This window comes from Lissotriton helveticus, chromosome 1_1 (genome assembly GCF_964261635.1).
Source record: "Lissotriton helveticus chromosome 1_1, aLisHel1.1, whole genome shotgun sequence".
NCBI classification, from domain to species: domain Eukaryota; kingdom Metazoa; phylum Chordata; class Amphibia; order Caudata; family Salamandridae; genus Lissotriton; species Lissotriton helveticus.
The window spans coordinates 342,619,755-342,646,472 of record NC_136057.1 but is presented as its reverse complement, the minus strand read 5'-3'; the positions used below and the strand labels follow the sequence as shown (position 1 = coordinate 342,646,472).

The following is a 26,718-nucleotide window of genomic DNA, read 5'->3' as shown; positions in this document are numbered from 1 at the left end:
GTCCGCGACTGACTTTAGTTCCCAGCTGTCAGAGGTTTTCGTCTCGGGTATCGCCCGGGTGATCATCGGTTGCCGGACTGCAGGGGTAATGTGGGTATGTCTCCATGCACAGCTGGCCACAGCCCCCTGCCGACAAAATATTTTTGTTCAGTGCCAGGAATCAATGTGGCAAAGTGTACCTTTTGAGACCAAACTTTCTTTTTGCTTTTTGCCAATGCATGTTATAATGGTGAGGGCCCGGCAGCTCCCACGCCAATATGGTATTTACAAAAACCACAGTGGCGGCTGGCAGGGAATGGGGTGGTGAGGCGATGGGGGGATAAAACATTTTTTTTAAAACACTTACCTCCTAACGGCTGCCTCCGTCTCTCCTCCATTGTTGCTTCCTGCTGAGTCCTGGAAACACACCGGCTCCCCTTTGCCAATCACAATGCTGCAATGCAGTGTTTGGGATTTATCTGAGCACTGAGGTTCGACGCACAGACAGGGACAGGGAGACTGTGCATGTTCTCCACCAGGCTGTGCATTACAGCCTAGTGGGGAACATGCATAATGTGCATGACTGGCCATGCCAAGACGTCCGGCCAAACTGTCATGTGCATAAACCACTCCTCCCAGGCTCTGACAACAGCCCCGCCTCACCCTAACGCAGCCCTGTGGCGAAGAAAATTAGAAATGATAATAAGAAGCTTATTATCATTTTATTTTTTTCCTACTCTGAGAGCAGTGAGGCAATGCTCCTCTGCATTAGCAGAGGAGCCAGCCATGAAAAACCTTGCCAAAACAAGACATGCATTGACAAAACCGAAAGGCTGACCACTAATTTCAGACCCACGGAGTTTGCCAATGCTTTTTTTTTCATATCTCTGATGATTTTGTTGAAACCGGTTACACTGATTTTCCATTATGAATATTTTTGGGAAATACTAGCATGCATTTTATAAATGATTCTGCAAAGAAATGGTACATACAATTTTACGGTAGTTTAGCAAAATGTTTTTTTCCTAGTTGCTTTTTTTTGTGCACATTTTATTTTGAAACCAAAGAATCATCAGTCTTGCTTTCAAGCTTCTGCAAATATTTGCATCGAATCAGAGAGCATTGTAGAAGCATTATGTATAGCCGCATACTACTAAACTTTGAAAAACTGTGTAAACATGTTTATACAGGAACCGCTGTCAGTGGTGCGGTCCAAGCTTACATTTCCTCAGAACGCTCACCCTATTAATAAAGACTTTGCATTAATGAACCATAACATCAAGTTTGAACAACATATGAACATTAAAATTACATTAACTGCAGGTAATGCACTTCCCTGCTCTATAATGTGGTACTGTAAACTGTCAGCCAAAGGGTGTGTGCTGCAGGAGGTTGGGTCTTCTTATCCCAAGGACAAAATACACATGAAAACAACATGTCCTGGGCGTTGGGCTATAGGAATTCCACACCCCTGTAGGTACATGAAACCTTTGAGCATGCAAGTACATTGTAAAGAAAATAAAGTTATTACCAGCTTTCTTTGCTCATACCTTTGTCCTTGTTCTCCTTGGGCCGCTCCCACTTATGAGGCTCCAGTCGCGCCTCTTTGCACTGGTGCATGCGCAGAAGCTGGATGTTGTGAATCATCTCCTCGCTCAGGCCATGACTTTGCACGATTTCGAAGGCAGTGGCATCCAGAAGATTGTGCGATCTATTGCACTTGAGGAAACGGCACTGCCCCTTGAGGAAGTGTTGGCAGATGTGTAGCCTGTGACATTCTTCTGCCTTGTGGCAGGGTACATCCGTCTTGTCACCTTTGTACTCATAACAAACCTTAAACGGTCATAAACATTGGATTTGTAATTTTCGCTAGGCCATCTTTACAAATTTGAAAGTGATATCATGAACCACAGCGAGTAAAAGAGACTAACTATTTGTATTTAGATGTAGTTATATAGCTGAGACCTAAAAACATCCTTTTCCCATCATGAGTGTTTGGGCCTTTTGATGTAATTTGTAACCACCACTAATAAGCATCTCTCTTAGGCTCCTATCTTACCTCACCTTAAGCAAACGCCATCCATATCTCTTGTCATCATGTAACATAATATCGAACTCTGAGGTGTAAATTATTGTTTTTCGGTACAGTGTACAGTACATTTGTGTCACTCCTTCGGGCACCTGATCTATCGTTCCCTCCTTTCTCACTGCAACTTATATATTCTCGTTCAACTCTCCTTTACCTTCAATCAACAGCCAGTGGCAAAGCAACGTGGTCTGGCATTGGCAGGGGAGCTCCTGACTTTGACAATGCTTCTTTTCCTTTGCTATTGTTTAATATAACTTTACCATTCCGAGATAGCCGGTGTATTTGGAAGCAATGCTTCAGCCATCTTGGAATGGTAAAGAATGATGGCAAAATATTTACAAGAGGGTCACATGTGGGAGCCTGCATTCAGAGCGATGGGCTGCTATCTTAGAATTTTTTTTGTCAAAATTTGTCCTGATGGCAATATTCAGTTGCGAATTTCTGTGGTGGCATGCTTTAGCACATTAGAGCCAGGTCTATGGGCTTTGCTAGAGATGCGCCACAAACCATAAAAATACAACGGAGAAGCTATGCTATGCATCGTGCCTGTTTAAACATAGCATTTGTATGGAATATGATCACTGTTTGGAGCATCCTAGTGCTTAATAACAAACATTTATTTATCCAAGTCAATAGTACAATAGCCTTTAGAAATATGGACCTGCAGGGCTTTTAACCTGTGGACAAGAGGTAAAGAGAGATTCATTGGACAGGGGGGCATGGCTTGACGCTCAGAACGCTCAGAACTAGATCTCTGCGTCATTGGCCCCGAAAATTGCCAAGATCTGTTGACTGGGCTCGGCTGCCCCAGCAATCTGGCTACATAGCCCCCTCCGCTGAGTGTGGGGGGCAGGGGAGGGGGGGCTCCGCAGATTCATCTCCGGAGACGGGCAGCGAACTCTCTGGGGCCTCGAATGCCAATTGCAACCTTGGCCTGCACCTGGGCTGAGAACAGCCCATCACCGGCAGCTGGACCTCCCAACCCCTCGCTGTGTGGGGAGGGGGCTCCCACGAGAGCGAAGGCGGATCCGAGGATAATTAGGGCTGCTGCCCTCCACAATCTAAACGCCAGTGACCGGGAACCAGCTGAAAAGAGATTAGAGGTATATTAAACAAGCGTTGGCATAGCCAATAGGTTTCGCCTTTGGGGCCTTATAAGTATTTAGTAATGCAGCACAATATCCTTGGTGAAACTACACATCAACTGTTGCATGGCTAAACACTTATAAGGTCCCAAAGGCGAGACATATTGTCTATGCCAATGCTTGTTGGGATTGGGGTCAGTTTGTCTGGAGCCTGTCTTGTTAAACTGTCCACAGTCAGCTGCGCAGCCAAAATGTACAGGTTTTCCAGATGTCCGTGGTTGCGAGGCAATTCCATGGATAAGAACTTTTTACCCTAGGTAGCACCTATTTTGCTAGTAGCGTGCCTTTCTTAGTGCTATCATTTGTCATGCAAACCATGTCCTTTCGAGTTTTCAGCCGCGCTCAAGACAATGAGCGGTGGTTCTAGTCCTGCACACTGGTGCGGGGCGGGGCTGTTCGTTGGATTAGCATATACAAGGGTCATATGTGGTTGCTGTGGATGGTTTGAGAGGGAACTGACATCCTTGTTGGCAGTACTGCTGGTGAGAGCTGTCTGTAAATCCTGTCTGCTCAAGGGGGGACCCAGGGAGAGCCAGGCGCGAGCCGGTCTCTCCCTGGGTGCGTTCGCGCGAGACACAAACTGGAAAGCGCAGGTGTGCTGATTGGAGGGGAGGTAATAAAGGGACTGGAGGCAGGCGTTAAGGAAGTGCGTAGCGGGAGGCAAGGAAGGGAGGTTCGTTTTGCCTGATTCTCTGTCCTGTGCTGCGGGGTTATGGAGGAGGCGGCGGAGGTCCGTAGGGCTGTGCAGACCTTGTGCGCTGCGGGACGCGAGGACCTTCTGCATCCCGGTGTGCCGTCGGAGGCGTGGGTGTGGGTTCTTGGCCACTCTTTTGTTAAAAGGGCTGCGGTGGCCGCTGCACGTCAGCTTTGTGGTAGATCGCTTGGTTTAAGCAGTCTGACCCATGAGGTTTCATGGCATGGCACGGGGGGCATGCGTTGGGGCGGCCTCTTTCCCGCCTTGACTGCTTTGGTTTCGGGGGGTTGGGGGGGCCCGCCTGATTTACTGGTGCTTCACCTTGGAGAAAACGATCTGGTCTCTTTATCCGGTTTGACTTTGCTCAAGTTGATGAAAATGGATCTCGACGTCATCAAGACCGCCTGGGTGAGCACCATGGTGATCTGGACTGAGTTTGTGCCACGATTACAATGGACTGGGGCGAGGAATTATTCAGCCATGGAGAAAGCACGAAGAAAAGTGAATCGTGCTATGAGACTGTTTTGTAAACATTTGTGCATTTACAGTTTGGCTCATCATCATTTGCAAGTTTCTGAGACGCATTTATTTTGTGAGGATGGTGTTCACCTGTCCCAATTGGGCCTTTCCTTTTATCTTTTAGAATTACGGGACTTGATAGCTAAGGTACTTGATGTGCAGTTGTGGTGTGCTCCTTCCCTTCCTCCTTGTCTTTGAGTGGGGCAGGAAAACGCTAAAGGTTTTCCTGGGTGGCGGTTTTTCTAGTGGGGTGGGCAGCCTGGAGCGGGTTGGCCATCCTGAAAGGGTAGTTCATTGGGAAATCCAGGGGGTATTCTTCAAGAGTTAGTTGTTATGGTTTTAGTTAGGTAGGGATGTTTAGTCATGCTGTAAAGATTGGAATTTTATTAAATAATTAATGTGTTCAACAGATATTGATTTGCACACCTGTCTTAAATAAAGTGGCCTTTCTTGCTCTTAAAAAAAGTTGTGGACAGTGATTTCTTGCGCGATGTTTATATGTAAGTTGTGTGTTCTGTCAGTTGGCCTCTGTTGTTGCAAATGTATATTGAATAGTTTTGTGTGAGAAGGGATTATGCTGAATCCCAGGGTAGTATTGTATTACGAGGGCAACTGGGAATTGCAATTATATAGCGCTTACTATCCCTGACGAGTCATTGGCGCACTTTACGGCGAGTAGCCAGTTCCGACTACAATCCTGGTTGCCTGTGTTAACCCCGGCATTCGATGGCGATTGTATTACTAGTTCTCTTTTTGTAATTAAAATGATAATGGAATCGATTCGTCGTTGACTGCGAAAAGCAGAATTTGTACGATTTCCAAAGACCCCCGTCCCCTAAATAACTTTGTAACAGGGAGGTTTTTTTCTCTGACAGTGCAATTAAATTGGTGTCAAATCCCCATATATTTAACTCCGATACATTATCTGCCGCAGAAATATCCGAGTGCAGATCGATTTGAAGCCCCAACGGGCTGACTAAGACGTTCGTTCTTCTGTACTGCAGAAGATTTCCTTTCTCTTTTAAAGGGGGCGAATATATCTTTTACGACCCATACCCACTTCTGGGTACATTGCCTTCTTTCCCAAAATCCAATCAGTGCCCGATTTCATTGAATGAGTTGAACAAAAGTGTTTAGATAAACGTCTGTAAATACGCTATATATATATATATATATATATTACCTACTGGCGGTCGCCAGTAGGTATATATAGTTAGGATTTTTTCTCTATGGGTTTTTTGAAAATTCTATGTCTAATAACTTTGGCGTTTGTGGACGGAATTGGCTGAAATTTTCAGGAAAATGGCACATTTTGTTTCTGAGCAGCCCTTGAAAATTTGGGGGGGGTTCGTCAAGGGGGGACCGAGAAAAAAGGGGGGTCCCAAAACGTGTTTTTAACATTGAGTTTTCCATAGGGCGGTTGGCCTCACTTTTAGCCCGAACGGCTGAATGGATTTGCACGAAACTTGGCAAAATTGTAGGGACTGGTAGCCCGATGTGCCTTTTGTAGGTCTCAATATATGTGCTCCAGTGGATTTTGAGAAATTAACGTTTAAAAAAAGATATATATCTGTAACAGCGGACCTGGCAGCGTCCCAGGACGCGTACTTTACGCGCAACGGAGCTTTGTGAAGCGAAGCTGATTGGTTCTCCGGCGTCTGTCAACATTCCAAACAGTCCGTAGCGGCCGCCATCTTGTCTCTCGGTAGGATCGAGAGACAAGAGGAGGCCAAAGCGAAGGGGCAAATGACCATAAGGGGGCATAGTACATTGTCGCTCACCCCCTAGGTTTGATGTGGAGGTTTTAAAAGGGCCCCGCGGGGCAAAAAAAAATAAAAATAATAATAATCGAACAGCTGAATGGATTTGCACGAAACTTGGCAAAATTGTAGGGACTGGTAGCCCGATGTGCCTTTGCTAGATCTCAATATATGTGCTCCAGTGGATTTTGAGAAATTAACGTTCAAAAAAAGATATATATCTGTAACAGCGCACCGCTTCGCGTACTTTTCGCGTTACGGAGCTTTGCGAAGCGAAGCTGATTGGCTCTCCGGTGTCTGTAAACATTCCAAACAGTCCGTAGCGGCCGCCATCTTGTCTCTCGGTAGGATCGAACAGCTGAATGGATTTGCACGAAACTTGGCAAAATTGTAGGGACTGGTAGCCCGATGTGCCTTTGCTAGGTCTCAATATATGTGCTTCAGTGCATTTTGAGAAATTAACGTTCAGAAACAAGATATATATCTGTAACAGCGCTCCGCTTCGCGGAGATAAAATTATATGTGTATTACCTAGCTGTTGCTAACACCAGTTAGCGACGGCTAGTAGAATATAGCGACCATCTTGGGCCCCACTTTGCATGTGAGTGATATTTATCACTAATGACATGCAAAGTGGGCATGCCAAGATGTTAGCGACTGGAAACAGTCGCTAACATCGCTATCTCCTATTATCAACTTTTGGAAATATTCGAGATAAGCGCGAATATCTCCAAAAGCTACCACCTGCCCTGAGCAGTTCTTAGCCATGTTATCCAATGGGAGGTGGATAACATGGCTAAGAGCATTAGCTCGGTAATGCATGAATATCGCTGAGTTTTCAGCGATATTAATGCATTGCGGTCGTTTTTTATCGTATTTCCGATAAACCTTGATAATAGCAAGGTTTATCTGCGATAATTTCTGACGGTAAAAAAATCGTTGCTAAGCATCGTTAGGGATAAATATCGCTTAACTTTGGTAATATGCCCCAACGTCTGTTAACGTTCGATTCGAAGGAAATCAGGAAGTGTTGAAAAACATTGTCTGCGCCATCTTGTCTTTTTTCAAATGCCACACTTTTGTCGTGCACGGCAGCCATTTTAGATGCCTTGACCAGACCCACTCTGTGCACGCTGTCGATCCTTAGCATGGCTCCCCACCCTCGCAAGCATCTCCCCCAGGCAGTGGTCACCCCCGCTCTCTGTCTTATGCATGGGTAATAAACCTCCCCCCATCTGCGCTGCTCTTCCCTGAGAATCACACCCTGTGCCCGCCCGACACCTCCCTTTCGCCCTATTCACTACCGCACCCTCTGACACTCCTTTTCCTCTGTGTCCGATTGTCCAGGCTGGTCCTAGGGTATCAGCTAGCCCTGCAGATGTAGTTTATGGCCACAGCTGTAAAGAATCACCCCTCTTCAAAGGAGTTATAGTAGATCAAGGCCCACACTCGATGAGATCCGTCACAGCAGAAGCGTTGCTATTATCTGAAAACCATCCTGTATTGTGATTGGGGAGGGGACCGAGCCTGAAGCGGAAGATTCCAGGGATGACTCTTTGTACATCAAAGTTTTTACAATTATGTGTCACATTAAAAATATATAGCACTCCGACAAAGTAGTAAGATTATAAAACTTTAATAATTTATAAATATATACAAGAAAACAAAAATAGTAATAACATATAAACATTTTTAGGGAAAAACAACGAAGTAGCGGTCGGCTGTGCGAATAGTCCCAACGCAGCACAACGTCCAGATTTCCGGCGTGGGGCGTCGCGGGGGGTGGGTCATCAGTAGCAAACTGTTGTGCGAATAGTTCCAAGGCAGCAGAACGCGCTGAAATCTAGATGACACGAAAGTGATGTCTAGTAAGTTGCCACCCAGCAAATAACGGCATGGGGCGTCGCGGGGGGTGGGTCATCAGTAGCAAACTGTTGCGCGAATAGTTCCAAGGCAGCAGAACGATGGCACCAAGGTGATGTCCAGTAAGTTGCCGCACTGGTTTTGGTATCCTACAATGCTGCTCCGAATAACGGCGCGGGGCGCCCCGGGGGAGGCGGCGTGAACGGGCCTCTCCAGGTGGAGTGTCATCTGTTGTAGTGGGGCGCCCCTTTACCGTTTCAGTTGCCATTCCGTCCGTTTTTGGTCCACTGTGTCAAAAGCCGCAATTCAGCTGAGTTGCGCCCACTCTTGCGGTGCAGCGATAGGCGGCTGTCACAGGACTCTCAAAATGGCGGCAGGCTGTTTCCTTTTTGGGCCTGGTCCACTGAAATGGCCCTGGGACACCTTGGAAATCGGACGCTTGTCTGCTAGGTCTTGGACCCCATTCTCGAAAGCGTCCCCTCCGCCTTGAGAATTCATCAAAAGTTTTGGGGGCTCCGACTCCTGCAGGCTTCTGGTGGGGAGCGGCTGCCATGATTGCTCGCGGAATGACCACGACTGAGCTACGAGATGGTGGTGCTCTCATGCTGACGCCAGCTTCAGTCTGAAACATCCAGAAACAAGGTGGGGCTTTCATCGTTTGGGAAAAATAAAAAGTTTACATCCAATGAAAAGTGTTGTTTTTAGGTCACATGATCAAGCCTTCCATCATTAGGAAACCAAAAGTAAAATGAACCAATGAAAAGTTTTATAAACAAGTCACATGACCTGTTATGCGGCATAGGGTGTAAAATGCGGAGAAAATACGTTGGCACGTGAGGCGGCGTCAGTAGCGGACCGATGTGCGAATAGGCCGAAGGCAACACAACGCGCCAAGATCCGGATGGCACCGAGGTGGTGTCCAGCAAGTTGCAGCACTGGTGTGGCCATCCTACAATGCTGAAAGTCGGCGTGGGGCGCCCCGTTGGCACGTGAGGCGGCGTCAGTAGCGGACCGATGTGCGAATAGGCCGAAGGCAACACAACGCGCCAAGATCCGGATGGCACCGAGGTGGTGTCCAGCAAGTTGCAGCACTGGTGTGGCCATCCTACAATGCTGAAAGTCGGCGTGGGGCGCCCCGTTGGCACGTGAGGCGGCGTCAGTAGCGGACCGATGTGCGAATAGGCCGAAGGCAACACAATGCGCCAAGATCCGGATGGCACCGAGGTGGTGTCCAGCAAGTTGCAGCACTGGTGTGGCCATCCTACAATGCTGAAAGTCGGCGTGGGGCGCCCCGTTGGCCTGTGAGTTTGCGTCAGTAGCGGACCGATGTGCGAATAGGCCGAAGGCAGCACAACGCGCCAAGATCCGGATGGCACCGAGGTGGTGTCTAGTAAGTTGCCGCACTGGTGTGGCCATCCAACAATGCTGAAAGTCGGCGTGGGGCGCCCCGTTGGCCTGTGAGTTTGCGTCAGTAGCGGACCGATGTGCGAATAGGCCGAAGGCAGCACAACGCGCCAAGATCCGGATGGCACCGAGGTGGTGTCTAGTAAGTTGCCGCACTGGTGTGGCCATCCAACAATGCTGAAAGTCGGCGTGGGGCGCCCCGTTGGCCTGTGAGTTTGCGTCAGTAGCGGACCGATGTGCGAATAGGCCGAAGGCAGCACAACGCGCCAAGATCCGGATGGCACCGAGGTGGTGTCTAGTAAGTTGCCGCACTGGTGTGGCCATCCTACAATGCTGAAAGTCGGCGTGGGGCGCCCCGTTGGACTGTGAGATGGCGTCAGTAGCGGACCGATGTGTGAATGGGGCCGAAGGCAGCGCAACAATATTTTCGGAATAGAAGACACCACTAGGCGCTGAGATTCCAAGATCCGGATGGCACCGAGGTGGTGTGTAGCAAGTTGCCGCACTGGTGTGGCCATCCTACAATGCTGAAAGTCGGCGTGGGGCGCCCCGTTGGCCTGTGAGTTTGCGTCAGTAGCGGACCGATGTGCGAATAGGCCGAAGGCAGCACAACGCGCCAAGATCCGGATGGCACCGAGGTGGTGTCTAGTAAGTTGTCGCACTTCTGTGGCCATCCTACAATGTTGAAAGTCGGCGTGGGGCGCCCCGTTGGCCTGTGAGATGGCGTCAGTAGCGGACCGATGTGCGAATGGGGCCAAAGGCAGCGCAACAATATTTTCTGATTTGAAGACACCACAAGGCGCTGAGATGCCAAGATCCGGATGGCACCGAGGTGGTGTCTAGCAAGTTGTGGCACTGGTGTGGCCATCGTACAATGGTAAAAGTCGGCGTGGGGCGCCCTGTTGGCCTGTGAGATGGTGTCAGTAGCGGACTGATGTGTGAATGGGGCCAAAGGCAGCGCAACAATATTTTCTACAATATTTTCGGAGTAGAAGACACCACAAGGCGCTGAGATGCCAAGATCCGGATGGCACCGAGGTGATGTCTAAGTTGCGGACCGATGTGCGAATGGGGCCAAAGGTAGCGTAACAAGATTTTCTGTATGGAAGATACCACTAGGCGTTGAGATGCCAAGATTCGGATGGCACCGAGGTGATGTCTAGCAAGTTGTGCCACTGGTGTGGCCATCGTACAATGGTAAAAGTCGGCATGGGGCGCCCTATTGGCCTGTGAGATGGTGTCAGTAGCGGACTGATGTGCGAATGGGGCCAAAGGCAGCGCAACAATATTTTCTGACTGACACCACAAGGCGCTGAGATGCCAAGATCCGGATGGCACCGAGGTGATGTCTAAGTTGCGGACTGATGTGCGAATGGGGCCAAAGGCAGCGTAACAATATTTTCTGTATGGAAGATACCACTAGGCGTTGAGATGCCAAGATTCGGATGGCACCGAGGTGATGTCTAGCAAGTTGGTGTGGTCATCCTACAATGCTGAAACTCGGCGTGGGTCACCCCATTAGCCTGTGAGATGGCGTCAGTAGCGGACCGATGTGCGAATAGGCCGAAGGCAGCACAACGCGCCAAGATCCGGATGTCACCGTGGTGGTTTCATAGTTGAGAGGCACTTCATCTGCAGTGGGGCGCCGAGATCCGGATGGCACCGAGGTGATGTCTAGCAAGTTGCTGTACTGGTGTGGTCATCCTACAATGCTGAAATGTAGTGGGGCGCCCATTTACCGTTTCAGTTGCCATTCAGCTGAGTTTCGGCTGCTCTTGATGCTACAGCGACAGGCGGCTGCAAGAGGACTCTCAAAATGGCGGCCTGTTCTTTGGATTTGGGCCTGGTCCACTAAAATGGCCCTGGGACACCTTAGAACTTGGACGCTCGATTTTTTTTTCCTTTCCTGTACATGCAAAAAAAGGTAAATGCCCGGTACGTTACACGCTTCATCTGCCACGATGAACTCTCCAGAGGAACCGAAAAAAAATATAGTTGTGGTAACTATACCATGCATCGTCATATGGAGAGGTGGCACCAATTAATTATAGTGCTGCATAAAAGAGAGATTTGGAGGAGAACCCCTGACCTGCTAGTACATTCATCAAAGAAGTGGCACTGAGAGCTTCAGAGGCAAGGGAAACGGTCCCAAATATTTAGAAGAACTTTGGAAAGATTAAAATGACATGTTTTGATTGTGGTAAATTAATTTCATGTGGACAGATGAGTGTTACTCTAATAAATACAGCATATGAACATCATCATAGTCGATGGTTGGTAGAGACATTTTGACTATATCCTGGACCTGCCCGTCCTCGCCCAAAATGGCGCCGGAATAAATGGGACTCGTAACTCCTTGTTGTGTACTGGTTGCAGAACCTTGAAATCACGAGATACGTATGCAGTTTTGAAGCATATGGCGGGCGGGGACGAGAATTGATTGAATATTTCGACATCCCTATTGATATTAAGTTCTGATGTGTTATTGATTACTGTACTGTTGAAAGTTCGAATTAACGTCACCCATGGTACTTGCCCGCAAATGTATATCTAGATAATTTTATTGTAACTGGCCCTGTCGTATTTTAATTATAAAATGTACGTCCACCGATTCCGTAACTGTTAGACACCTTAGTTCTTGCAACCTAATGGCCCGCCCGTTACGTTCCTCTACAGTGTAAATGTCTATTCATCATATACGATTACAGTTTGCTCCGTGGCAGGCCCACGTGGTTATAGGCTCGTATTTGTATCATGAAATTTTCACAATAAAGGTTTTTAAAAGAAAACATGGTAGTAGTATATACATTGGTAAAGTTTTTAATAATAGTCACTGTTTTAGAATCATTAAAAGGCAAGTGAAATAAAGCAGACCAATTACATGAAGGGTAAAAGGTATAATACGAAGGAACGCAGTAAAGATAAATGGTCAAGGGCTGTTGTGTTTTCTATTCCTGCAACATAAAGTGATCGATAAGAATCTCATATTCAGGCGTATCGGCGACTAAGACAGCAGGTCGACCCTCTTTTGCTCAACGGCTCCGTCATGGGACGAAGAAACGCTCTTTTTCTCGAAAAAAGAATATATTTTACTTGCAGGACAGTTGTAAAATTTCCGGGAAAGTACATTAGCCTGGAACATTATAACATATATTTAAGAAAAAATAATGTTCGGAAGTAATTAAAAGCGTAATTTTTAGGTGATATGACCAAGGCTTTCATCATTAGAATAAGAAAAGTAAAATGAACCAATGAAAAGTTTTATTAACAAGTCACATGACTTGTTATGCTTACGTTACGCGCTGCGCGCCCCGGATGACTTCCGGATGCGCTAACGCGGCGCGTCATATGACGCATTACGCGACAACGCAGGTCCAGAATATAGTCAAAATGTCTCCACCAACCAGCGGTCGAAACACAACCCCTTTCAGCAGGCTAAATAGTTCTGTTAAATGACAACAGAAGGGACAGGCAACAAGAACCATCAGTCAAAGAGGGGAGGGCTAGTTCTTCTCTACCGGGTTACATTGGGGCGCTACCGGAACTGATCGAATTGGTAGTCTACAGTGTTTCTGGATGTTTCAGACTGAAGCTGGGGTTAGCATGAGAGCAGCACCATTTCGTAGCTCCGTCGTGGCCATTCCGCAACCAATCATGGCAGCCGCTCTTTATCGTTATTTTGGGCGGGGTGGGTGGCGGAGCCGAGCTGTTTTGCAGCCATCATTGTGTGGAGTTCAGTTCATCTCACTAGTTTTGTATTTGTCATGAGGGGTTGTTCCTAATGTTTCTATTTTAGCGAGGTCAAAAAGAGATCCCATTAGTGGCCTACTGATTTTGCTCGATTCCTTTTCTTTTTTTTTACACGATTTTTCGTTATCTGCAAAGACTAAACAGAGTATTGCGACTCTGTGTTTGTTTGTAAATAGAGAATGAACCAAAGAGAACTAATTCTAAAACAGTAAATACTTGGATAACAATCAATCAAATGGAGAGAGAAGCAGGCACGATGGATTACAACGGGGGCAAAGGCCTGCGTTAACTACCTTTCACTATCTGCAAAGAGAGAGTACTCCTAATAGAAATGAGGGGGGGGGGGCACCATTCAAAGCAGATCAGTGTGCATAAACACGAAAATGTTTTCACTTACCACGTACTTGACATTCGACAGCTTATGATATTTGCTATTAAAAAACCATTGAAATTCACTGAAAAAACCATAGGTTATAGACCATATATAGTTAGGAATTAGCATTTACAAAACCTTGAAAATTCACTGAAAAAACCATAGGTTATAGACCATATATAGTTAGGAATTAGCATTTAAAAAACCTTATTTTACTCACACAAAACCATTGAAATTCCATATATAGTTAGTTGCACTAACTATATATCGCGCACCCGCAATCCACTGCTGATCATGTCACATATTACATCATTCATGACATGGTCAGTGACATCACTGATGACATCACTGATGACATCTCAAATGACATCACTGATGACATCACTGATGACATCTCATTTGACATCATTCTTGTGCTAATACGATAAACCTCTTCAGACTCTAATATAACCCTAGATACACTCAGTGTATACAGACACTCACACACTGCCACTCATCCATGGAGTTACTCACACACCCAGTCAGTCATGCAAAGAAACAATCTCACCTCCATTTCTTCAACTATACAGTTAAACACACCTTACTTATTGAAACATATACTAACACATATTTACTCTCTTATACAATCCCTGATACAAGTTCACAATGATCGATACAACCACTCACTCATTCAGTGGCTCTCATGCACAGTTATTTATATATGCCAACTCTCACATGTACTGTGTTTAACATATGTACTTACTATGACATGTAGCATTGAGATATCCATTCACTCATCAATACACTCATGCACACAGTCAACTGCCCATGTAGCTGTTTCCACATGCAGTCTTGAACTCATACACCTAGTGAATAAACTGCTCACACATCTATGCATAGAGTCACACACCTTCCAGCCACCCCCACACAAACTCAATCTGCCATAGAAATACTTGGGCAACCAATTAATAACACATATAGCCTCTCGTATAGCTAATGATCAACACATGCAGCAGTTTACAGAACAACAGACATAATGATGCACAAATTAAGACAGTTTAGTCACTAACCCATGCACTCAGTGAGACACATTTAATCACTCACTCATACATTCAGTCATGCACCTACTAAATCCTTCGTCCAGACACTTATACATCTACTCATTCTTCAATATGTAAAACATATTTAAACTTTACAGAAACACACAGTCACTGGATGACGTCATCAGTGATCTCATCAGTGATGTCATTTGAGATGTCATCAGTGATGTCATCAGTGATGTCACTGACCATGTCATGAATGATGTAATATGTGACATGATCAGCAGTGGATTGCGGGTGCGCGATATATAGTTAGTGCAACTAACTATATATGGAATTTCAATGGTTTTGTGTGAGTAAAATAAGGTTTTTTAAATGCTAATTCCTAACTATATATGGTCTATAATCTATGGTTTTTTCAGTGAATATATATATATATATATATATATATCCAGCTCACGGTTTCCACCAGACTTCCACGAAGGAAAGAAACCACGCACTCCGGGGGTCGTTTTCAGTTAGTTTATTTTCTGGTTTGCAACAGACGCGTTTCGGCGCTCCGCCTTCCTCAATGTTACAAACATTGATGGCGGGCGCCATGTTTTTAATAGCGTTCACTCGTGATCAGTGGGCGAAACAAACAAGGGACAACAAATCATTACACCATATTGGAAGGTGTTCACAGTCAACGACACGTTGTGAATTACTGTACAAAGTAAGGGCTATCCTACTTAATTAAGCCCCAGTAAATTAATTTAAACATATTATTGACGTTAGTGGTTTAAGCAAAACTTTGATTGCGCACAAATTCACTTTCACATTTCATGGTATTTCGCCGTGTATCGGCCTAAAGATCTCATTATGCTGGCAACCCATCAGCCATATTGAAGCGGCATGACATCATATTATTAAATCACCTAGTCAATGAATTACAACCCATTGTGTTAAGACACAACCATGCCGATAAAAAAGCATTTCGCCGTGGATCGGCAAGTCACCCTTGATTCATTTTTATGTTCCGTCCCATTGCTGAACAATAGTCATCCATATCATTAAATATTCTCAAAATTCACACTGTGGAAGTTCTACAAAAGAGCAAAGTTTAAACGAAACAGAATACTACTAAGTGAACCCATTATATCTGACTCCTAATTTTCTTAAAAAGGCTGCACAGATTATTCTCATCTACACGACGTTATCATTGTTTTCTAGCACCCACCTTGGAATAATATTTCTCGTGTTACTTCTACAGATATGTTAAGCATCACAGATTCATTCATCGATTATAGTATTTCACTACATTTATACACATATAGATTTACAGTTCTTAGTCCTTCATAGATTGTGTATTTTACAGTGGCTTCTTCATTTTACTGGCTTATATGAGAAGCCAGTTCCTCCCCCGCATTTAAGCCTTTTGGGTATTTGGTCATCAAATCGATAATATATCGAGACTCCAGTCTCCTCAAACTGTGCAGTCTGTCGCCACCCCTTGGATTTTCCGGTATATAGTCTAGCCCGAAATATTGTAGTTGGTGTCTGTTACTTGAGTGTCTTTGCTGGAAATGTCGGGCAACGGGGTATGACTGATCATTTTTGTCGATTGCTCGTAGGTGTTCTAAAATCCTCAATTTCAGGGGTTTGATTGTGCTCCCGATGTACATAAGTCCACACGGGCATTTAAGACAGTATACTGCGTAGGATGTATTGCATGTGAGGTATTTATTAATTGTCTTTACTATCCCAGTGTCCGGAATCTCATAGGTTTTTACCCTCTTACTGTGTGCGCAGGCTTTACAATGGTGACATGGGTGGAAGCCCTTCAAATCTGTCAGTCTATTAGTTTTCTTCTCAATTTTCTTTAGATGGCTTTGAACTAGCATGTCTTTCAGAGATCTTGATTTCTTGAAAGTTACCAAGGGGTACTCTGGAATATCATCCTTAATACAACTGTCAGTTTTTAAAATGTGCCAGTTCTTTCTGAGCATGCGTTTTAAATAATTTGCTTCCGCCGAATAGGGGGTTACCAGCCGGAATTTACCCTGTTCATTCATTTTTTCCTTGGAAGAATGATCTTTTTCAGTCAGTAGATTTGATCTATTTAGTGCATTCACCTTCTGTAACGCACCTTGTAGTGTTGACATTTCATATCCTCTTTTTGAGAATCTACTGATGCATGCTGATGCGGCAATCTTGAAGTCTGAATCTCTTGAACTATTTCGCCTGAGCCTAAGCAGCTCACCATAAGGTATGCTTTGTATTAATGCCGGCGGGTGATTGCTAGTGGCGTATAATATTGAATTACCCGCTGTACTTTTGCGGAAGAGTGCCGTTTCTATGCTGTTGTCAATGATGAATACTTTTAAATCCAAGTATTCCACGCAAATGTTACTTATGGAGCCACTAAACTTGAGATTCATATCATTTGTGTTGAGGACATCGATGTAGGCCTTTGCGGTGTGTTCCGATCCTTGCCAGATTATAAACAAGTCGTCAATGTAACGACACCACTTGATTACACTGCCTTTTTCGCCATCAACCTCCAGCGACCTGGGTACTTGCTCCTCCCACCAGCCCACGAATAAATTCGCGTAGCTGGGGGCAAAGCAAGTACCCATCGCAGTTCCAGACACTTGTCTGTAGTAGACGTCCTCAAATAGAAAAATGTTATTTTTCAAGCAGAATTCTACAAAGATTGCTAGCATCTGATTGTGCTCCAAAAACCTCAGTTGTCGCTTTTTTAGATAATGTTCCACTGCTTTGATGCCTTTCTCGTGACTGATGCATGTATAAAGGCTTGCTATATCTAATACTAGCATCCTGTAGTTGGAGTCCCATTTGATTTTATCAAGTTTGGATAAAAAATCCTTAGTGTCTTTCACATAGGAATCCAATTGCTGTACCAGTGGGTGAAGAAAGTGATATATGAAAGTTGAAAGATGTTCGGTTAGACTATTTAAAGATGAAATGATAGGTCTACCCGGGGGGTTGTTGCAGTTTTTATGAATTTTTGGGATATGATAAAAGGTTGGGATAGTTGGATTGTTGCTCCTTAGGAATAAATATTCCTCCTTGCCCAGCATGTCTTTTCGGTACCACTCATAAATCATTGTATCATACTCCTGTATGCTCACCATATACAGTTCTTTCGAGGACCGTTCATAATTTACTGCATTGCTTAGTTGTTGCATTGCTTCTTTGCAGTAATTATCCCTGGTTTGAAGAACAACGTTCCCACCTTTATCTGAAGGCTTGATTATCACGTTCTTGTCCTGCATTAGATCAAGGATTGCCTTTCGTTCATCCGAGTTCATGTTGTTACTTCCCTTATTCTTACCATCTTTGCTACTTTTCATTCTAAATCTTAGTAGATCATTAGTCATTGCCTCAGAGAATATGTCTATAGCATCCAATGTTAACTGCGGATTAAAATGGGATCTAAGTTTATAACCGCTCTCCTCCCTTTCTTGTGGGATTCCCATGGTTGATGCTCTACTAGCATCCTCCTCGGAAGTTGATGGGAGCTGGCTGCCATATTCTTCTAGGGCTAGACCCTGTGCTATTTCCACTGCTGGTAAATCTGTACCTCTTAGTGCATCAGTCACGGACGCCCTCGTTTTTGATGTTGATACATTTTGCCGGGACGGTCGTGTTTTAAAATACTTGTGCAGTTTTAATCTTCGGACGAAGTTGAAAAGATCAATACGCGTTTGCATGTACTCCAGATGGCTTGTGGGGCAAAAACTAAGGCCTAGGCTTAGAACTTTATTTTCGGTGTCATTGAGGACCCTTGGTGTTAGATTTATGACAGTGATGCCCTCTACTGTGCTTTCTTGCGATTCACCCAGTTCGATCTCTTGGGTCTCCCGCGTCCTCTTCCTCCTACTGCCCCCTCCCCCTCGTCTTGTTTTTCTCCTTCTTGTTCCGGGGGTTTGTTTTTTCCTCCCCGTAGCCACGTATACTGGATTACTTGGTATTCGCCCTGAAAAGGTGTCAGCTCAGATGTGCTTGCTTGGCCTCTCTCCCTCATTGTTGTTTCATCCGCGGACTCATTCTCTGTCGCGCTGGATTCAGAGGTTTCTATTCTCCGTGCCTGTGCCTGTCCTCTCTTCTTGCTTAGCTCTTTCCTCGGAGCATCGAATTTTCGAGCAAACGTGAGAACCCGACCCATGGAGTAGTCTCTTTGATCGCGGTCAAACTTTTCCTGTTTCCGCGTTCTTATTTTTTGCTCGTATTTGCCAAGTCTTATTTTCATTTGTGTACGCATAGTATCAATCGTTTCTTTACTCTCCTCCATTTTAGCCATATCTTCCTCAATGCTCCGTATCTCCGATAGCGCCTTTTCCCGGTCACTCCAGGCGTACTTGATAAGAAGACTCAGGGTTCCTTTGCAGTAGTGTGATGTCAACTCTTCCCAATCAGTCAGCAATTGGGGGTCGGGGTTCTCATAAGAGGGTACCGTATATACTCTCAATCCCCTCGGTACCATCTTCTCAATCTTCACCATCTTCACAATAATGCTGAAGGCTGGTTGCCTCCCACCATTTTCTGATCTCTCTTTCATAGAGTCTCTCTAAAGATGTCATACGATCGGTTATCTTATTGGGTGGGCTTACTTTGGAGGGCTGTGGTCCTTCCGTGTGTTTTTTAAACATTCCTTTAACGGCTTCATGCCGTGACGCTTCGCAAAACATAGCGCCATCCATGGTTTAACTTGCGTTTATAGATCTTGTGTTGAAAACATATACCCCTTTGTCTTGCCTGGTATGCTTCAATATGATAGGAAAACCGATGTCTCCTCACCACTCTGTTGGCCGTCGACAGTCCTCTCTCCGAAGCACAGCTCCGGTCCAACCAGTCGCAAAGAAGTCGGTGTTTTAAATCCTTTGTTTGTTCAGCGTGTATATATATATGCAACTGCTTTCTGTCTCTCCCACACGGCAATACAGAAATCAATTGACCACCAGGCAGTATGGAATCAGCAGGTAGATTTATTATCCCTTATATATATATATATTTGATTGTACTTGACATCACTAGCTTATACACTGTCATCGACCATCGACAGGGTCTCGAGGCAATCCAGCATTTTTTTAACTTAAGACAATTGAGGTTTACTACCCATAACATCATGATTCTTGAGTTCATCGATTTCTGTCTGAACAACAACATATTCTTATTTGAGGATCAACTGTTTAGACAGGTGTCTGGGACAGCGATGGGCACCTGCTTCGCTCCCAGCTACGCAAATCTTTTCGTCGGCTGGTGGGAGGAGCAGGTGCCCAAAAGCTGTATGGTGGATGGAGTAGAGGGAAAGACGGAGGGCTGGTTCAGGTACATTGATGACCTGTGTATTGTTTGGCGGGGCTCAATGGCAACAGCACGAGCCTTCATTAATCAACTGAATGATAATGCCTACAATTTACATTTTTCAGGGACAGTTAGTTCGGCGTCAGCCGAATACCTGGACCTGAAAGTGTTCTCACAAGACCAGCAGATCCACACAGCTTTACATAGAAAAACAACCGCTGGCAACTCCACCCTTTTTGCTAGCAGCAGCCACCCTCCTCAACTGATCAAGAGCATTCCGTACGGAGAGTTACTCCGGCTCCGTAGGAATTGTTCAAGATTGGAAGATTTCGATGAGGCAGCCAACGAATGTGTGAAAAGGTTTAAGGCCCGGGGGTATGGAGAATCTATCTTGAAAAACACCTTGAAGAAAGTTAGGGCTATCCCTAGAGACTCCTTAATCACCTCTAAACCTGCCACTAAGAAAGTTGAGGATGGAAAAGGAAAGTTTAGACTTATAACCCCCTTTTCGGCTGGAGCTAAGGATCTTAGATCAATGCTGCGAAAAAATTGGCACATTCTTAAAACTGACAGTACCATCAAAGACGACCTACCAATTCACCCACTCATAACCTTCAATAAAACCAGATCTTTAAGAGATCATTTGGTAACCAGCCACTTAGAGAAACCACTCCCCAAAAGTAATACCCTAAAATCTATGAGTGGTTTTTTCCCTTGTGGAAAATGCAAAGCCTGCGCCGGAAGTAAAAGAGTTCTCACAGTGGAGAATCAAGATACGGGCAAGAAACTGCGTATAAAACAGTTCATCACTTGCAGCACACCCCTAGCAGTGTATTGTTTAGTATGCCCTTGTGGCCTTCGCTACATAGGGAGTACTATCAATATGCTGAAGTTGCGGATCCTAGAACACCTCAGAGCTATCGATAAGGCCGACCAAGCATACCCGGTGGCCCGGCATTTTGCCGAGAAACATAATAGAGACCGCAACCAGCTGCAATATTTTGGCCTTGATACCATCAAAACCAATGCCAGAGGGGTGATTGCCTGCGACGCTTGCGAAGGCTCGAGTCACGCTATATCATAGATCTCTCCACAAAGTGGCCTAAAGGGATGAATAGTGGGGAAGAAATGGTCGTTCATTTAGGCGAATAGTATCTTTACTGTTCCCTGATCTAAATGTACTCTGTATTTGCTGAAACTTTGTGGATCACACTGTATATATCAATGTATATATTATTGCGTGTGTGTGTACATATTGTATATTGTTGTATAGTCACAGGAAGGATAATGAAGACGAATTGATTTCCTTTCCAGCACATATACACATATACTTTATCATCACAGAGAATCAGTTTTCTGTACACACCCACACTATTCATCACAAGTGGTACTTTAATAGGTTCAAAGGGCTCTTTGATTCCTATGTTATGTGTTTAAATTAACATTTAACTAGATTTCTATTTACCACTGATATATTCTTCACAGTCTTCTCTTTTGGAACCTCACACTCTTTTGCACTATGTATGACATGTTTACGTTTAACTAATCCTTTGGTGTATATAATATGTACAATAGGATGTATATAGAGTTACCTCTCTTTATTTTAGAGGACCATTGCCGATCCACGGCTATATCTAACAGTGTATAATACATCATTTGTAAAATACTACATATCTCCCATGCGTGCATATTCACCTATTCAAGGTATGAGTTTGTTGAGAATAATTAATTTGGCAATTTTGATACCATGTATATAGTTAACCATTACAAGATGGCGCTTGCTGGGAGATTTCAAGTCCTCTGTCGATGTCGACTGAGAGGTGTTTCCTTTGTACCTTGTAACCTATATTTAATGAACCGGTTATACGTGTGTAAACTCACACACACTGACGAAGGCCAAGTGCTGAAACGCGTCTGTGGCGAGCTTGTAGTTAATAAACTACTGTGTGACGAGTACCCCTCGAGTGCTGTCTTCTCTTTCCTGTGACATTTGGATTTTGATGAGCGCGATATATATATATATATATATATATATATATATATATATGCAGGAAAGAGATTATCAGGTTCTTTGAGACCCCTTCACCGCACCTTGTGTAAAGGTCACTTCCAGGGTTGTGGTGGTTTCTTTCGAGCTTGTCGTGCCGCGTACTTGGCTCTGGAATCTGCTAGAAAAGTCTGGGGTGTCGGGGAGAGCGAGTGGGTGAGTGTGCGCAAATTATTGCACGCTGAAGGCTCGTCTGCGGCCACGCCATGTGATCTTGTGCATACCCATCGTCCACTGTGACCCCTGTCAATTGTGCATGCTCGCCACGGGCTAACAAACAGGCTCATTTTTATTTGACCTGTGTGTCTGTGTGTATGCGGGGGAGGGGGGTCGGGACATGGTCCATTAACACATTAATGGGATTAATACTTTTATTGCTAGTTTTCAATGAGTTTCTGGGCTAAGAAACTAGCTTCGTGGAAAGGTGACATGTGATCTTGGGCACTCTAACTTGAGCGTTGAGTTTGCCAGTTAGGTGTGTCCTTTAAGGGACCAACACATGTCAGATAACAATATTTGTGCTTCATATTCTCCTGTTGATACCCATGGTGGTACTGTATTGCAACATTTATATACTGCCTACTACTCTTATGTGGTGCATTGAAGCATGCCTACGAGGATGTTTACTTAACACTAATCCTTGCTGTGGACACGTCACTGCTGAGTTCATAAATATGCAGGATGGGTTTTGCCTCGTCGTCAGTAAAGCACTATTCATCCTGTGAGTGTGCTTTAATATATTGCGGGGGACCTAGCACACACAAGAGGCCAGCAACTCAACAATTGCGGATATTCTTCATCCAGTGGCTACTTTCAGATCTTCCCCTCCTTCAACAGCTGGTACCACTTTAAACCACAAATACAACTGTTTGTAAGTCCTCATGTAACAAGCAAGACGAATAAAGCGCTCCAATACCTTTGGGTCGAGTTTGCGCTATATAAATCTGCAAAAAAGAAACCGGCATGAGAAATGAAAGCAAAGTCTGGTAAAGGAACCGGAGGTGAGCCCGCAAGTGGTGCGCGCGCGCGCTTGGGAGAGCAGTCTTCCCCTTTCAAGCACTGCACTCGTGCTTGTGGCGCACCACTGCTCACTCCCGCAAGGTGGATGCCGCCACAAGCACGAGTGCAGTGCTTGAAAAGTGAAGACAGATGGCTAAAGGCCCTCCTAGAGCTGCGCATTCGCGCTGCCTCGGCGAGATCTAAAAAGTGTATGACAAGGAGTTCCCCCACACATAATATTGGTTGGGGATCTGAATTGTAAAATATCCAATCCTGCCTTAGATCAATTATAGGAGATGAGAAAAGAGGGAAGCTATGTGGACACCACAAGGTCTATTCCCCCCCAAAATAAGAACTAATAAGAGAGGGAAAATCTTAGGGGCTCAGCTGAGAAATGTTGAGGGTGTTCTAGTGAATGAGAGGTTATCCTCCGATTCCCCCGCAGCATTTACACATAAACCTCTATGGGAGGTGTCTATTTTGGATTATGTGGTGGTAGAATGTGCTTCCTTCTTTTTACTGGGTAATTTAAAGGTTTCAGATTCCCTTCTTTTTAAAAAAAACATATTTTTATTGAATAAACAAACAAGCACAGTTGCAGAGCTACACCCACACATTTAAGAGATAGCACTTGTTTACATATCTTAGTACCGCATTCTGGCTCAGAGAACAAGATCCAATCACATGTCCTCGTCATGGACCTCCCCAGTGATTCTTGCCTCTCCTGCACGATCCCCATGGGCATGGGGGTTACATAGATTACCTCTGTGTGCGTTCCACTTCCCCCAGACCCAGTCCCATTTCCAGGGGCATCCTCTCTTTTTATAGACCTCCACTTCCAGGATCATGCACCACTCCATATCCTTTTCCAACTCAACTAAGGATGGAGTCTCTGCCACCCCCCACTTCCGAGCAATATCACGCTTTGAAGTCATAAGACCCATAGTGGTCCAGAGCTGCTCAGCACGATTCAGGTCAGTTGACTCTCATATATTCAAGAGGCACAGTTCAGGTGACACCCGGAGGGCCCCCCACTGGCATCTTCATGCGTTGAACTACTGCTTCCCAATACGGTTTGATCCTAGGACAGTCCCAAATATTATGGTAAAAAGTGCCAATATCCCCACATTGCCTTCTACACCCTTTGTCTAAAGTTTTGCCCATTTTGACCAGTGTGGGGCAAGTGCTGTATGATCGATGGAGTATTTTTAGTTGTAGTACACAAGGTAGGGGGATGTAGAAGGTGTAAGACTAGGTCGCCCTCCTTACGTAAACAACCAAAGAAATCCCAAGGTATTGGGTTTTGAGACCTAGTTCAAGAATGTGGCTCCTAACCAATGTGATTAGGAAAAACCCGAAAGAAAGAAACATTTCTTTCTTGAGTCCCCTCACTCACCAGGGTTTCCCCATGGTGACATGCTACATCATTGAGGCCATCCCAGTTCTCTACGAACTGGGGCGTGCTACGACGTGCGGAATTACGTAGGAGCACTTTTAGTGAAAGACTATGTGTGGTACAGTGTGTAGTGGAGTGGATAGAAAGTGATTAAAAATACCTTGCTAGTGGGCCTAAACAACTTGATTCTTGCTCCTAGGTTGGTATGTCTAAAATGGGGGTTGCACTGGGAAACCTGACTGTGATGAGTAGGAATTCAGTGTATGATCAACATGTTTCGAGCTTCCCCTAGCTCTTCCTCAGGACCACACAGGGACCAGTCCTGTGTTTACCACTCCTAATGAACCCTATTAGAAAATAAAGATAATGAAAGAAATAAAGACCTTTTTAGACATAGGTTGCGCTCATAAAAAGTTCAAGCACTGGAGGTGACTTAAATACCAAAGTAGACAAATCTCTGTGTCTCAATTTTTGCCTCACAACCGACAGGCAGGGTCAGAGCAGGTCCCCATTGGGGGAACACCGCTGACTTGGAACAATTGATAGTATAGCCCGATTAGTGTCCCTAATTAGAACAGATCTGCAATATCCTGCTGATGGAGGATCGTGGCAACGCAACACACTGTAATATGTCGTCAGCATAGAGCAAAATTTTGTCTTCACAGTCCGATGTCCATCTCAGTCCCCGGATAATGGGATCTCCCCCTATCTAAATAGCTAGAGGCTCGAATATTAGGGCAAACAGGAGCGGGGATAGAGGACAGCCCTGTCTTGTTCCCCGATTTAGGGTAAAAATGCTCACTGTTCGTCCATTCACCACCACATGTGGCAAGGGTTCAGTATACAGTAATTGAATCCAGGCAATACATTTCCCACCTAGACCCATGCGCTCCAAGACAGCGAATATGTATGGCCATTCAACCGCGTTGAAGGCCATGCGAGTGTCTAATGACAGTAGCGATGCATCTTCTTGGATGGAGTCCCTCCGGCCCTACACCCCATTTAGTCGTCGCAAGTTAAGAGCTGTGTTGGACCATGGCATGAAGCTGGACCAGTCAGGGTGTACCAATTTGGTCCCCACGGAGATCAAACTCCGAGCGAGGACCTTAGCCAGAATTTTCACATCCGCATTCAGGAGGGAGATCGGCCTGTATGAGGAGCACTCCTCCGCTGGCTTACCCTTTTGGTGTATGACCACTATCAAGGCTAGCCTTTGAGCCCTGGGTAGTCCACTCATCTACCTACTCTTTCTATACATACTAAGGAGATGGGGTGCCGGACTCTGTAGATTTAAGGAGTTCAATTGGGATACCATTTGGCCCCACGGCTTTGCCAGAGTGGATGCTGGTTATGGCTGCAATTATTTCCTCCTTTGTGAGGTCAACCTCAAGCGATTGTCTATTTTCATTTGACAGGGTCGGGGTTGGGGTATCTACTAATAGTTCCTTGGTGTCATACACCTCATCTATTACTTTTGAGGAGCAGAGTTGTGTATAGTGGGCCGCGAAGGCCTCTGCAATACCCTGGGGGTCGCATCGCCATTCCCCCTTCGTTTCTCGTATAGCCATTACCCACCTATCTGCTTTTTCCCATCTATCCAGCCAGGCAAGTAGTTTGCCAGCTCTGTCACCGATGTTGCATCAACCGAAGTCTGCCTCTTGCTGTTTCTGCCACTATATTTCTATATTCTTGTCTCTTGACATCTAGTATGTGTTCGGTATCCTCCTCCCCTAGGGAGGCGGGAGATTGCTCCAAGGCGAGTATGTCACGCTCCAGTGTGTCACGCTTTGCCCTCTTCTCTTTTCTATGTCCGACTATTAATGAGAGGGCCTGTCCCTTTACGACCGCCTTGTAGGCTTTCTAGATAGTATAGGGAGACTTGCCTGGCCCTACGTTTTCTCTAAAGTAACATTTAGTGATTCAATCATGCTGGCTCTGATATGCGGAACTGTGAGATACCATGGGCTGATCGATATGGCATTACTTGCTGGTTTAATACCCAGTCTGTATTTCGCCCCTAGTGGTGCTTGGTCCAAGATCCCTCTTGCCAAATGTTTGATGTCTGTGAAATGCTGCTTATCTTCTGCTATCGTGATGATATGATCAATACGAGACAGACTATTGTGAGCCCCAAATGAAACGTGAATTGTTTTGCATTGGGTTATGCTTCTGACCATATATCTACTAGGCCTAGCACATTTATAAAATCCGCAATTGTGTTACGGGTGAGGGAAGTGACTCTTGGAGGGAATCTATCCCACTGTTCATTGAGGGTCATATTTAGGTATCACTAATGCACCCACGTTACTTAAATCTGGCAGCTACACGTGTGCAGTGCCGGGGGAATATAAACCGACACAATGTTGACCCT

General features: G+C 45.2%; 1 protein-coding gene across 1 annotated transcript in view; it reads right to left on the bottom strand.

Moving 5' to 3' along the window:
* Nucleotides 1–1,506: 1,506 nt before the first annotated feature.
* ZC3HAV1L (ZC3HAV1 like) overlaps nucleotides 1,507–26,718 on the bottom strand; it is a 296,716-nt gene continuing 271,504 nt past the window's right edge. Inside the window, exon 3 of the mRNA XM_078647361.1 lies at nucleotides 1,507–1,812. Within this exon, the coding sequence (XP_078503487.1) occupies nucleotides 1,507–1,812 (306 nt within the window). The remainder of the gene's footprint in view (nucleotides 1,813–26,718) is intronic.